General features: G+C 41.2%; 1 protein-coding gene and 1 non-coding gene across 3 annotated transcripts in view; both read left to right on the top strand.

Annotated features, from left to right (window-relative positions):
- Positions 1–11,304, top strand: part of LOC139370014 (nuclear transcription factor Y subunit beta) — a 50,708-nt gene extending 39,404 nt beyond the window's left edge. For both annotated transcript variants that reach the window (XM_071109301.1, XM_071109310.1), the window contains exons 6-7: positions 10,271–10,350; positions 10,693–11,304. In XM_071109301.1, the coding sequence (XP_070965402.1) occupies positions 10,271–10,350; positions 10,693–10,725 (113 nt within the window). In that variant the 3' untranslated portion in view covers positions 10,726–11,304. The remainder of the gene's footprint in view (positions 1–10,270; positions 10,351–10,692) is intronic.
- LOC139383709 (small nucleolar RNA SNORD67) lies at positions 10,407–10,520 on the top strand. The gene has a single exon (XR_011628775.1). It is a non-coding gene; the product is annotated as a small nucleolar RNA SNORD67 (small nucleolar RNA).
- Positions 11,305–14,555: the final 3,251 nt, after the last annotated feature.

Below are 14,555 nucleotides of genomic sequence, written 5' to 3'. Positions count from 1 at the left end.
TTTTGTTGGATTTGCACCTAACATAGTGCTTTGTATTCAAGACAAAAAAGTTAATTTCTGACAGATTATTTTCAGTGTTACTTTAGTGCTTTATTGCAAGCAGGATGTATGTTTTGGAATATTTGTGTTCTGTACAAGCTTCCTTCTTTTCCATCTGTCATTTAGGTTAGTATTGTGGATTAACTACAATGTTGTTGATCCATCCTTAGTTTAATGACTGTGATAAGAGAGAATTAATTGTTTTAAAGTCATCATTGGCCTCATGGTGAAATCCCTGAGAGGTTTCCTTCCTCTTCAGCAACTAAGTTAGGAAGGACGCCTGTGTCTTTGTAGTGACTGGGTGTATTGATACACCTTCCAAATTTCAATGCTCAAAGTGATATGCAATGTCTGCTTTTTTATTTTTACCCATCTACCAATAGGTGCCCTTTGCGAGGCATTGGAAAACCTCCCTGGTCTATGTGGTTGAATCTGTGTTTGAAATTCACTGCTCGACTGAGGGACAGATACTTGTATGTGCGGGGTACAGAGATTAGGTAGTCCATGCAATTTATTATGAGACTTGTTAAAGAAATGTCTACTCCTGAACTTTTTTAGGCTTGCCATAAGATAAGAATACTTATTGACTCAAGACATTTCAGCTTTTCAATTTTGTAAACATTAAAAAAAATAAAAATAAAAAAAAGAATTCCACTTTGACATTATGCAGTATTGTGTGTAGGCCAATGACACAAAACTTGATTATCCTTTATTCTATTATATGTTTAGTAAGTCCTCTAATTTATAGGGAGACTGACAGAAGGCGGGCTCTAATGGCCGGACAGTGTGACATTAGGAACGACCCGTTGATTCAGAGTACTCAACCTGTTTAATGTTCATATGAGATAAAGCTGAGATTTCCTCATAAGAGTTCAGTTTTTTTCCCCTGTTCAGAGGACAATTTCTATCTTAAAAGGAAATAGGCTATTCATAATTCTAAACATGACTTGAATAAGTTGCATACATTGTGTTTATAGTAAAATGCATATTATACTTTTAATAACATGGGAAAAATATCAATGTATAATTGGGTTTATACCAAAACGTGAGTTTTTCTGTTTAATACATTGATAAGAAACGCTTATGTTCTGGCGTTAGCACCCTTTTTTGCTCTTTGTTCACAAAGATATATTTTTGACTGCAGGTGGCACTCGGGGTCGGAAAGAAATGGGGGGAAACAGATGAGATTTGGTATTTTATTAGGATCCCTGTTAGCTGTTGTAAAAGCAGCAGCTACTCTTCCTGGGGTCCACACAATACATTAAACATGATACAGAACATCATTAGACAAGAAAATAACTACATACATTTTTAAAAAGGCACACGTTGCCTACATATCAATGCATACACACAAACTATCTAGGTCCAATAGGGGAGAGGCGTTGTGCCACGAGGTGTTGCTTTATCTGATTTTTGAAACCAGGTTTACTGTTTATTTGAGCAATATGAGATGGAAGTTCCATGCAATAAGGGCTCTATATAATACTGTATGTTTTCTTGAATTTGTTCTGGATTTGGGGACTATGAAAAGACCCTTGGTGGCATGTCTGGTGGGATAAGTGTGTGTGTCAGAGCTGTGTGAAAGTTGACTATGCAAACAATTTGGGATTGTCAACACATTGACTGCATCACTTCTTTTTATAAGAAACAGTCTCCCCTCAACTCTTAGCTAAGAGACTGGCATGCAAAGTATTTATATCAGCTCTCTGATTACAATTAAGAGCAAAACGTGCCGCTCCATTCTAGGCCAGCTGCAGCTTAACTAGGTCGTTCTTTGCAGCATAGTACCACATGACTGGACAATAATTAAGATTAGGCAAAACTAGAGCCTGCAGACCTTGCTTTTTGGAGTGTGGTGTCAAAAAAGCAGAGTATCTCTTTATTACGGCTAGACCTCTCCCCATCTTTGCAACCGTTGAATCTATGTTTTGACCATGACAGTTTACAATCTAAGGTAACGCCAAGTAATTTAGTCTCCTCACCTTGTTCAACCGCCACACCATTCATTACCAGATTCAGCTGAGGTTTAGCACTTAAGGAATGGTCCCTGATGTCCTTTATGGCCCGTCATATTATGAAGCACATTCTGGTGACTCTGGTAACCCACTCAAGGGCATGAAGGGTGACCCTGGTTCATGTGTTAATGTTTAATTGTAAATCGCCCCCGTCGCGCATATCCTCCTCGTGGGCCCTCGTCGCAACACATGAAAATCTTCTGAAGAACTGTCAAAAAAGGTACACACCATATAAAGCACTTAAATGTTGCTAAAAGTAATTAGTTAATTGAAAATCTTCTGAAACCGACACTCTCTCTTTACTGCCCAAATACAGATAGTAAGAACATGGACCAGCAAGCTATTTGATTCTCTATTTTAGGAAACAAATGTGTACAAATGATTTAAAGGTGCAATATACAGAAATCGCTCCGCCTTTTTCCTGGTTGCATGTGGCATTGTGTTGGTTCCACTTTTCTGGGCTCCGTTATTTACTTGACAAATAAGGAACACTCAATGTGTACTTATAAATCATAAATGTTTTAATCAAAATACAGCTGTAGACAGAAGTCAAAGATCAAACATCAGACATACAACTGTCTCTCCTGAGTTCTGCCCCGAACAAAAGAAAGACGGGATCTTATCTACACCTTATGGTGTGATCTCCTATGTCAAACCCTGCATGCGCAGCTAAAATAACAAGTTATTTTTTTATAATATGTTTATTATTTTACAATAAAAAATCAAATAAAAAAGACAGCAATACTAACAATGACATTCATTGTACTGTTGAATGGGATGGCCAATTTAGAGGCCAAAACAAAACTTAACTCACACATAATCAAAATTAAAAAAAATCCTATTAGGTGGTACATGTACAAGACGACAGCATATAGTCATTACAAGCAGTGTAGTTAAGCCAAAAATAAATATTGAGTGGAGTACAGCACAGAGTAGCAGCAGATCGTCAACCCAGTTATGAAGCGGGACTAGACCATTTATCCAGTATCGGCTGCCATATTTTGTAAAACATTGGACTTCTATTGGAGGTATTGTATCGAATCTTTTCCATATGTATTACATTTCCTAAATCCCGTAACCACATTTCAAAGGTAGGTACAGTCTCCAATTTCCAAAATTGCAATATGAGCCTTTTGGCTAATAGAGTACAAAGAGAGACAGCTTTCCCTTCGTGATTATTCCCATCAACTGTACCAAACAGAGCGGTCAATGGGTCTGGGGCTAGAACTCTATCAAAGGCTCTAGATAAATAATCAAAAATGAGAGACCAGTAAACATGTAATTTAGGACATGTCCAGAATAAGTGGGTCAACGTCTCCTCATCCTGCTTGCACCTCTCACACAGTGGTGAGGTGTCCGGGAATATTTTATGCAGTTTTAATTTTGAGTAATGTAACCTGTGTATCACCTTAAACTGTACAAGGTTGTGTCTGGCATTCACTGAACTGTGGTTTATATTCCTGAGAGCTTCTACCCAGTCCTCATCTGAGATTTCTGAGCCAAGTTCTTGTTCCCAAGCCCTTTTAATGGTGTCTGTGGATACCTCTATGTGGGCTTGTAGCACATCATACAGTCTAGAGACCGACCCTTTTGAATAGGGTTTGACAAGGATCAAGCTATCTAATGTAGGACTATTTGGCTTCATGCCATACTGTGGGATATGTGTCCTTACGAAATTCCTGATTTGGAGGTATCTGAAAAAATGTGTTGTTGGCATGTTGAACTTTCCCTGTAATTGTTGAAATGAAGCTAACTGATCATCTATGTATAGATTACCAATTGTTGTGAGCCCCTTCTCCCTCCACTGTGAAAACACCACATCATCCAATGCGGGGTAGAAAGCATGATTCAGGCAAATCGGGCTGTCAATGTATACAGTGGGTATGTTAAGAAAATACCTAATCTGTTTCCAGATCCTAAGCGTATGACAAATTACTGGGTTAGAGTCATAAGTGGATTTTTTCACATATGATGGGCTATTAACAAGTGCAGGGAGTGAGGAATGTTGACAGGAGGCCTGCTCAATCAAAAGCCATGCAGGCATATCCTTCTGTCTCATCGCAGGTAAGCTTTCCCTCCAGAAAGACACAATGTCCAGATTAGCAGCCCAATAATACAGTTTAAAGTGAGGAAGGCCAAATCCCCCCTCTATTTTGTACTTGCATAAATGCTTCTTTGAAATTCTGGTTGCCTTGTTATCCCATAAAAATGGAGTTACTATTGAATCCAGTTTCTTAAAATAGCTTTGTGGTATGAAATTGGTTAGACATTGGAAGAGGTAGAGAAACCTGGGTAGGACAACCATTTTAATAGCGTTTATACGACCAACCAAGGAGATAGGCAGAGTTTTCCAAAAATCTATATTTTGTTTAAACTGATATATTTTCATGTCCCAATTCGCTTTCAATAGCTGATCAAGGTCTCCTGTCACTACAATGCCAAGGCTTGTGAACTTGTCCACCACTGTTCTAAACGGGGTAGATTGCAGAAATTGCATATCCACAGGCCGTGATATTGGCATCAACTCACTTTTTTGCCAGTTTATCTTGTAGCCAGAGAAGAAGCCAAATGTGTTTATCAAGTTAAGTAAGGGTGGAATAGAAGTTTTAGGCTTGGACAAAAACAAAAGAACATCGTCTGCATATAGGGACATTTTGTGCTGTGTGTCCTTTTATTTTAACAGAAGCTATATCGGCACATGCCCGAATGCGAGTAGCAAGGGGTTCCATGGCTATAGCGAAGAGAGCAGGCGAAATAGGGCACCCCTGTCGGCACCCCTTGAACAAGCGGAATGACTGCGACATTTCTTGATTGGTTACCACGGACGCCATTGGGTGTGCATAAATAATTCTTATCCAATTAATAAATTCCTTTCCGAATCCGAAGTGCTCCAGAACCGACATCATATATTTCCACTCAATCCGGTCAAACGCCTTCTCTGCATCAAGAGCTATTACCACTGCCTCAACCTTATGATTGTGATACATTACGTTGAAAAGACGTCTGAAATTGTAGTGTATATGTTGGCCCAGGATAAAACCTGTCTGGTCAGGGTGTATGATGTCGGAAATATATGTTTTCAATCGGTTTGCCAATATCTTTGTCAACACCTTGTTTTCTATGGGGAGTAACGACATGGGGCGATAAGACGACATCTCCATGGAATCCCTATCTTTTTTCAAGATCAGTGCTATTGTAGCCTCATACAGTGTTTGCGGGAGTTTGGCATTTTCTTTGGATTGTTTAAACATTCGCAACATAAGTGGAGCTAGACTGGCGCAGTACTTCTTATAGAATTCTATTACATATCCATCGGGCCCAGGGGCCTTGCTGTTTGGAAATTGTGCTATCGCTGTGTTCATTTCCTCCAAAGTTATCCCTGCATCAAGTGCAGAAGCTGCCCCCCTGTCTAGTTTAGGAAGTTCACATTCAGCGAGAAAGCGTTCCATAGTTTGTGGATCAGTAGCATCGCATTTTGATTGGTATAGCTCTGAGTAAAACTGCGCAAAGCATTTATTAATATCCTGCGGATCTGTTAGTATTTTACCCTTCTTGTCTTTTATTTTGTGAATAGCTCTAGATGCCTGTACATGCCGTAGCTGTCTTGCTAATAATTTATGTGGTTTGTCACCCAGTTCAAAATAACTTTGTTGCGTTCTAGCAAGTAAAGAGCCCACCTGTTTCGAAAGGATGGTATTGTATTCATATTTTAACTTTGTGATCTTCTCAAGGACTGAATACGAGGAATTCGTCCTAAAAACGTTCTCCTGTTCCCTTAACTCTCTTTCAATTTCTCTTAGCCTAGTATTGGCGCGTTTCTTCCTCTCTGATGTATAAGAAATAATGTAACCTCTAATCACAGCCTTTAGAGATTCCCAAAGGGTGGAGTCGTCAACATCCCCCGTGTCGTTAGTTCCGAGGAAAAAGGCAATCTGCTCCTTCAAATACTGACAAAAAGCCTCATCTTTCAGCAGGTATGCGTCTAAGCGCCACGGTCGCCGACCTGTCGACATATTGTCGAGTTTCAGCACCATGGACACAGGAGAGTGGTCCGTAATTAGAATAGGGTGATAGGTAACCGACTCAGCCGCTGAGATTAGTTTGGAGTCCAACAAAAAATAGTCAATTCTGGAATAGGATTTATGAACTGATGAAAAGAAAGAGTAATCCCTGTCTGTTGGGTGCATCAGTCTCCAAATATCGACAATGTTAAGGTTTGTCATCAATGTATTTAGACAGACACTGGCATTTGATTGTTGAAGTGACCTTGATAGCTGTTTATCTAAAAGAGGATCTAACATACAGTTAAAGTCCCCTCCAACAATAACACTTGTATCCGAGATATTTGGTATGTCCTTAAATACCCTTTGAAAAAATAATGGATCATCGAAGTTGGGTCCATATAAATTGACCAAGGTTACTGGTTTCGAATTCAGTGTACCAGCCACAATAATATACCGACCATTAGGATCTGAAATCAAGGATTAGTAAACAAATGGCATGTTATTCCTTATCAGGATTGCTACCCCTCTCGCTTTTGCATCAAAGTTAGACTGGTATATCTGACCGATCCAGCCGACTCGTAGCTTGGCCTGAGCGGAGCGTTTAATATGAGTTTCTTGAAGAAACACTATGTCAGCACCCAGTGATTTAAGATGAGAGAAAACCTTAGCTCGTTTCACCACATGCCCTAAGCCGTTACAGTTCCTGCTGACTATCTTTATTCCACCTGGTCTACTCTGGCCTCTGTCACTATGTGGCATTTCTTATTTTAGAGTGTACAAATTGTTGCTGTCATACAAAACTCAGAAGAAAAATGTCCCGCCGTGCGGGAGCTTGTCATGCCACCTGTACTAATAATAAACGTGAACATAAAACACACACCCCATCCCCCCTCCCGTCCATTTACTGAGTGACTTCCCCAAACAAAGCACTCCTTGGCTAACACACAAACTTTAGGGTGTCTAGACATACAGCTTGAACTAACTCGTCATCTATAGATCCTCCGCATATACGCTAATATTAAATAACACTTAACTCTCGCGTTAGGGGGTGAGTGGCGCTAAAATGTGATGTGCCAAACAATGCTATATTAGCCACAACATCTCACCAATCATAAGTCCCAAATTCTGATCTTCTAATCGAAAAGACATAGTCCGGAAATCCAAACACATTCCTGGCCTGTATTTGGTCATTTAGCCGGCTGACACAGCCGTTCTGTATCCTCAGCCAGGGAGCTTGCTTGTCAAGAACAGATCGGCCTCTTTTGGGTTGTCAAACGTACGTGTTGATCCTTCGACTGTCACCTTAAACCGGGCTGGGAAGAGGAATCCATATCGGATGTTGGCCGCCCTGCATTTGTTGCGTACCTCATCAAACTCTTTCCGTTGGTTCCTCACCTCCAAGGTAAGATCTGGGTAGAAAGACAACTTCAACGGAGCCAGGGTAAGGGGGAACTTTTGACTAGCCAGCTTGATGATGAGATCCCTGGTCTGGGGATAGTGCAGCCGTACAATGAATGGCCTTGGTGGCCCGCCCTTGGCCGGCTTCGTTGCCTGAGATCTGTGTGCGCGGTCGATCAGGATGGCCGTTTTGAAGTGTTCGCTCCCCAGCAGGGCCGGTATCAGCTCCGAGACAAATTCAGAGGGTTTCCCTTTCTCAGCGTCCTCCTGGATGCCACATATTCGGATGTTCTGGCGTCTTGAATGCGACTCAAGCATTTCCAGTCGGGCTTTCAGGGTTTTGTTGTCATTTTTGAACGTTGCGCACTGTTTCTCTATGTCCTGTAGCCTGGCCTCGTGATCGACTGTCGTCTGCTCAACCTCATGCACCCTTCTCTGAGTTGCCTTCACAGTTTCGGCCAAAGTCCCAATACTCTTTGAGATATCAGCCAACCTTGTGTCCACCTTCTTGCTTAGTGAGTTTATGGCAGCCAGTATGTCACTTTGCGTAGGCTCTGTGGGGGACTCTTGGAAGCTAGCCTCTTCAGCTAACTCCTCGTGGGTTGGCGATGTTGAAATTGGTTCGTTGTCTATCTCATTCAAATGATCTTGTTTAGCGCTCCCTTTTCTGGTGCCTTTTCCCTTTGTCATATTTGTTTGAAGATATAGGTCGTGAGAGTTTAAGATAAGTACTCATTTGTTTCAAAATGGAGCGGAGCTCTAGCAAAGCACGTCTACTCCATAGCACGCTCTCTAGCGCCCCCCAACAAGTTATTCTTAACACAAGGGTTCTGATAACCTGTCTCAGCGGTATGCAAATCTGCCCATGTTTCAGAGAAAAACAGAAGCTGTAACTCTGTCTCGCTCTCACCCTCAGTCCCTTTTCTCACCTTTTCTCGTAGACACGGGGCTGCGGGATTTGGCAGAGAGCTAGACACAGACGAGAGGCCTCAAAATTCAGCTATACAGTGAGCATAAGTACAATGGCATGTAAGCAAATTAATAACAACAATCAATGGTGGGGGTCTTTAGAAGAACCCCAGAATCAACTTTAACCCTACAGTGTTGTGACAAAACTGCACATTTTTAGAAAGGCTTTTTATTGTCCCCATGCTGTTTAATCAGCTTCTTGATATGCCACACCTGTCAGGTGGATGGGTTATCTTGGCAAAGAAGAAATGATCACTTAACAGGGAACTAATCAAATTTGTGCATCAAATTTGGAAAAGTAAGCTTTTTGTGCATGTGGACAATTTCTGGGATCTTTTATTTTTCAGCTTCTGAAACATGGGACCAGCACGTTGCATTTATATTTTTGTTCGGTAGACTTTATGGTGTAGTTGCTCTAACTGTCATGATGGCCTTATTTACTGCTGTTCTTCCCCCTGGGCCCCAGGCCTATTCCTCCCCTGAACATCAACAGATAAGTGATGGTCCTTTCATCCTGGTCTCCCTGGGGAAATAGATTCTTAGGACCCTAAGGAGCTAGGAACAAAATATGTTTAAAATGTATTCTGTCCTTTATTCATTTTGAACAATGGGTAACAATGAGTGACACAGACCATTGCTTCAGGGAAAACGTGAGTCTGAATAATGTTAACCCTTTACACTCGTTCCTGTATGCGGGTTGAAGATGGCAGATTTGGGGACTGATAACGGCCTAAATTGGAACACAGTGGCTGTACAGTAACATGCTATAAATGACATCAGAGTTCAAGCACTGCGCTGTATGGGTTTTGACTGACAACCGTTCTGAACTTGAGCACTGCACGTAACAAGAAGTTGCCCCCATCCCTCCCGCTAATTGGGCAACTTTTGTAAATGTTTTGTTGTTTTCTGAGTGACAAATGCTGTAAATGAAGAGGGCTCGATGTATGTTGAAAGATAAGACATTGAGGATTCTAATAAATACCCCTTTGATGTCATAGAACCAAGCCAAACACCCGTGAGCCCAAATTTGCCCATCACATTTCCATATCATAAATCTCATGTCATATACAGTGTCAACGTTTATGATCACGATGCTTGATGTACAGTTACAAGATGACATGGTGTCATACCCTGGGTTGTTCTGAACAGAATGAGCCTATGTTTGTCTATTGTGAAGAAAATTCGCTGCAGAACACGCACCTCTATGCACTCATGACTCCTTGCTATGCGCACCAAAATTCCAATCTGTTTCTCTGAATACCCGTGTGAAAGCCTAATACTGTAAGGTCGGATTTTATAACTTAGCTAGCCATGTTGACAATATAACAAGCTTTCAAATTATGCCCAGCTGGCGATTTTATAATCGGACGTTTTTGGATTGTGTAAACAGTAATTGTGTGATGGCGGGGATTTAGGGTTATGTTCCAAACAAATAAACTACAAGTGAGTCATACAAGTGCGTTGAAATGACTTAGGAACTAACTGTGCATATGTTGGAGAGGTGTGTGGCCACTTGGAGACACCAGTTAGTCCTCTCACTCAAACCCTTGCCATTCTTTTGTCAAGTGTTACACCTACCGCACATTTTCCAGGAATATTCTCATCATGTTACTGAATTTATCCAGAGTATTTTCTGATTTTGTTATCAATAAATGCGGCAAAGTACAGTAAATGTAAAATGCATATCAAATCAACAGTAATGTTTTGGATTCCGTTGTCAGGTTAACTGTCGTCCTCATCTTTGGTCTAATAATTTTCCCCTAATCTCCAAACTCTTCCCTTTCAGTTGCTACCATACTTTTGCATATGCTATCCATATTTCAATTGATCTGTTTCCTCTTGCAGCGAACCAGTTGCCTGCTGGAATAATAACTGCTGATGGACAACAACAGAATGTCATGGTTTACACCACCTCGTACCAACAGGTAAGGTTGCTCCTGAGTCTCCATGCACGCTGCTAGTACTCATTAAAGACCAAACACGTGAGAGTGATGAGTTGCACCATCAGTCGGGGCGCTGGTTGCAGTGGCACAGGCGTCCCGTCCCGCACCTCTCTGGGGACACACCCATGTGCACAGGGGCCATCTGACTCACCGCCACCACAAAAGTACACACCCATGCACAATTTGTGCACCCCGGAAAATGTTAAATCAGGATTAATGAATATGTAATAGAAGAAACATCTGGGTAACCCATGGCTTGCAGCTAACCATAAAGAAGTGAGAAACACAGATCTCTACATGTAAGTTCTGCTCTCGTTCCTCCAGATTCCTGGAGTGCAGCAGATCCAGTTCTCTTGATGAGGTTCCGGAATTCCTCATTCTGAATCAGAGCACGTCGTTTGGAATGTGGAGGAGATTACTGCAATACTGAACACTCAGGTCAAAAGATGGTGGTGGGAAGATGGGAACACCCATGGGCGAGTGAGAGGGGAGCGTATGCAGAATTTGCAGATTTGGGTTTGAATCATAATCAGATTAATGTTTTGGTCATGATAAAAAACCAGACTGGAGCTGATCTGGAAGCCATTTTTTTGTGGCTGTTTTTCGTTTGGAGATTGTTTTCAGAACACTTTATACATTTTTTTCCTCCATGTTGTGTATCACTTTTTGAGTTTTATCTGCGTTTGAGGGCGGGAATTAATTGGGGGTGGGGGGCGTGAACACGAGAAGCAAAGTTGAAATGTGTGTCTAGGGATTTGGTGACCTCTTTGAAGCAATAAAAACAAAAGTTGTTGAACGTTGACTTCTGCACTCTAAACTCCATTGTGAACAATTGTGAGTGGAATTACATTATTTAAGATTAGATTCATGTAACTCTTCCTATAATTTCTGTAAAGTTATTTTATGTCAGTCCTTTTAATAAAAATGTTAGCGTGATGCCAGTCTCCGTTTTTATTTATTTTTCGCAAGTTTTTCTCCTAATCTCTCCACTCTGTCAAGATCCTGTAAAACTACAGCACCACCTAAAGTAGTAACCTAGTCGGGTGGGGCCTATGGTTGCCTGCTGACCAGAGAATGAGAAGAGTATGGAGAGAACGAGCAACGTGCAGGAGCGAGTGACCGACAGAAAGGAGCAGCTAATGGATTTACTAACTGAAGTTATTTAGAGCAGGGCCGAGCCTTATATTTGGCAGAAGCAATTGGGCCGGGGGTAGGTAAGGGCCTGAACGTCTCGGTCATGGCTAGAGCTCGGACTTCCAATTAATGCCCGTGCAGGGCTCTAGTGTACAGCTTCCTGTTGAAGCGAGCTACACTGCTGCCTGAGTCTTAATCTCTCGATGCTGAACTTTGGTAAGAGACCGAACCAAAAGTGAAGTTTGACCTACATTAACAGGTGTCTTGTCAGTCACCGATAGTTATCAGATCATTGCATATTTTGTCTGTTGCATGTTTGAGCTTCTGCTGATCGCTTTGGTAAGTTCATAAAAAAATACAACTTATCGCTTTGCAAACTTTTGAGCTTGCATTTTTGTGTTACTTTAACCATAGCCAACCGCTTCAGAGTAAGGAGACAAGATTTGAGGGCGGTTGAGAAGTAATCACACTTGAAAGCTTCCAAATTAAGCAACTTGTGCAGTTATTGCAGTAGGGGGGTTCCATAGAATACAGCTCAACTTGATTATAAAAGGGAGGAGGAGAATGATAGAACATTTGTTTCATTTGTTGTCTTTGATGCTGGAGATCTACTAGACTTGTGAGCTTTCTGAAGCAGATTTGCTTGCAAGCTGGTAAAACTACAGTTGAAGTCGACAGATTACATACACTTAGGTTGGAGTCATTAAAACTCATTTTTCAACCACTCCACAAATCTCTTGTTTTTGTAACAGTATTTTTATTGGAATTTCACAATTTTCACCCATATTAAGAGATACAACAACAGAGACAAAGCACACAGAAAAAAAACAAGAAAAACAGCACCCACTTACACATATCTACGCGTGCATATATATATACACTCATATACGCGTACGCACACACACACATACACACCCATACATACGTACACCATTTTCCTCTTCCCGGTCGGTGCTTCTCTCACCCCATCCCCATCATTGCGTCTCTCAATACATACATTTTAAACAAACTTACAAACAGAAATTAAACAAAAAAGCTCAGTTTAAACCAAGAGATTAGGTTCCACACATGGAACGTACAGTGTAGTTCTGAAATACATAGATCCCCGCCATTCTACGAGAATCCTTGCAGCATAATAGCTGATACCTCAGGTTCTAGGTAATTTAGATAAGGTTCCCATACTTTGTAGAACTGGTCTGTTTTAGAATGCAATGTACATGTCAGATATTCCAGAGGCACCCATTCAAATAGTATCTTATGCCAATCTTTAATAGAAGGAACCTTATCACTAATCCACTGTAAAAGGATGTTTTTCCTCGCTGCGAAGGTAAGGATGTTGTAAAGCCTCCTTTTACCCACAGAAGTAACATGCCTACTAGGGAGACCTAACAGTAAAGAAACTGGGTCCAATTCTAGATCAACCCCTAGGATCTTTTCAATTTCTTGCAGAACACCAGACCAGTATCTTTGTATTTTGGTACATGACCATAAACAATGTGTTAGGGTGACTGTATCAGTTTTGCATTTAAGACACTGAGGGGAAGAGGAAGTGGGGCTAAAAGCATGTCTGCGATTTGGGGATATATGCAATCTGTGTATTATTCTTAATTGGATTGCTCTAGTACGATTACATGTAGATATTGTTTTTGCATATCTCCAAATGTCCTCCCACATCTCTTCGTCAATAGTAACAGACAATTCTTTCTCCCACACTTGTTTCACCCTCTGCGTGTTGACAGCAGAAAAGGACCTTAAAGTATCATAAAACAGACTTACAGACATTTTCCTTTGTGGGAAAAAAAGCATTCTTTCAATGACAGACACATCAGGGTTACCAATTAAGGTGGTGCTCTTCAGAATATAATGTCTTACTTGTAGGAAGCGGAAAAAGTCCTGCTTTGGGAGTCGATATTTCTCGACCATCTGCTCAAATGACAACAAAATCTTATCAGCAAATAAGTCATTTAGCCTGCGTATGCCCTTATTAAGCCAAAAGTTAAAGTCAGCATCCAGCAATCCTGGACTGAAATCTGGGTTAAGAATTGGGGTAAGAGCAGAGGTTAGTTTGGACCTTCCCAGGAAGCGTTGAACTGACCTCCATACTTTGAGTGTGTTAAGTGTAACGGGATTATTGCAGTGATCTTCTACAGACTTGAAACTTCTGAAAAATAAAAGATCCTGTAAGGGGTATTTTGAAAGAGAAGTCTCAATGTCTAACCAAATAGAGGAGTCATCATTTGTGATCCAGTCAGAAATATAACAAAGGTGGGCACACCATTGATAGAACCTGATATTGGGCAGGTCCAAGCCGCCCATAGAACTTGGCAGCTGCAATATTGCCTTCTTAAGTCTTGGCTTGCATTTACTCCATATAAAGGAACTTAGCCATCCATTTACATCCTTTATTACCTTATTGGAGAGTAATACTGGGATCATTTGGATTGGGTAAAGTAGTCTAGGTAAAATGTTCCTTTTCAAGAGGGATATTCTACCCAACCAAGAAATCGGGAGAGAGTTCCAGCGCTCCAGATCCTGTCTTATTGTATCAAACAAGGGAACAAAATTGGCTTTGTACATTTGCTGGAATTTAGGAGTTACAAATATACCCAGATACATGAAACCTGAGGGAGACCATTTAAAAGGGAAGGGGGGAGAAGTATTAGGTACAGAGTGTAGGCTACCAAGTGGCATAGCCTCTGACTTAGTTAGGTTAATCTTGTAGCCTGAGAATTCGCTGAATAATTCAATAATATTAATAAGAGCTGTAATTGAAGTCTCGGGACTAGAGATGAATATCAGGACATCATCAGCATACAGGCTTATTTTATGGTGAACATCACCAATGAGCAGCCCCTGTATAGCAGGCGTTACCCTGATGGCCTCGGCCAGTGGTTCCATAACGAGTGCAAAGAGGAGGGGGGATAACGGACGGCCCTGTCTGGTACCTCTGTGTATAGAGAAGCTATTTGACCTTAGCCCATTAGTAAGGACAGCAGCCTGAGGATCATCATATAAAACGTTCACCCATTTTATAAAGTTGTCACCCAGACCAA

The sequence above is a fragment of the Oncorhynchus clarkii genome, chromosome 2 (assembly GCF_045791955.1).
Source record: "Oncorhynchus clarkii lewisi isolate Uvic-CL-2024 chromosome 2, UVic_Ocla_1.0, whole genome shotgun sequence".
NCBI lineage: Eukaryota > Metazoa > Chordata > Actinopteri > Salmoniformes > Salmonidae > Oncorhynchus > Oncorhynchus clarkii.
This window is presented reverse-complemented; position numbering and strand designations above follow the sequence as displayed.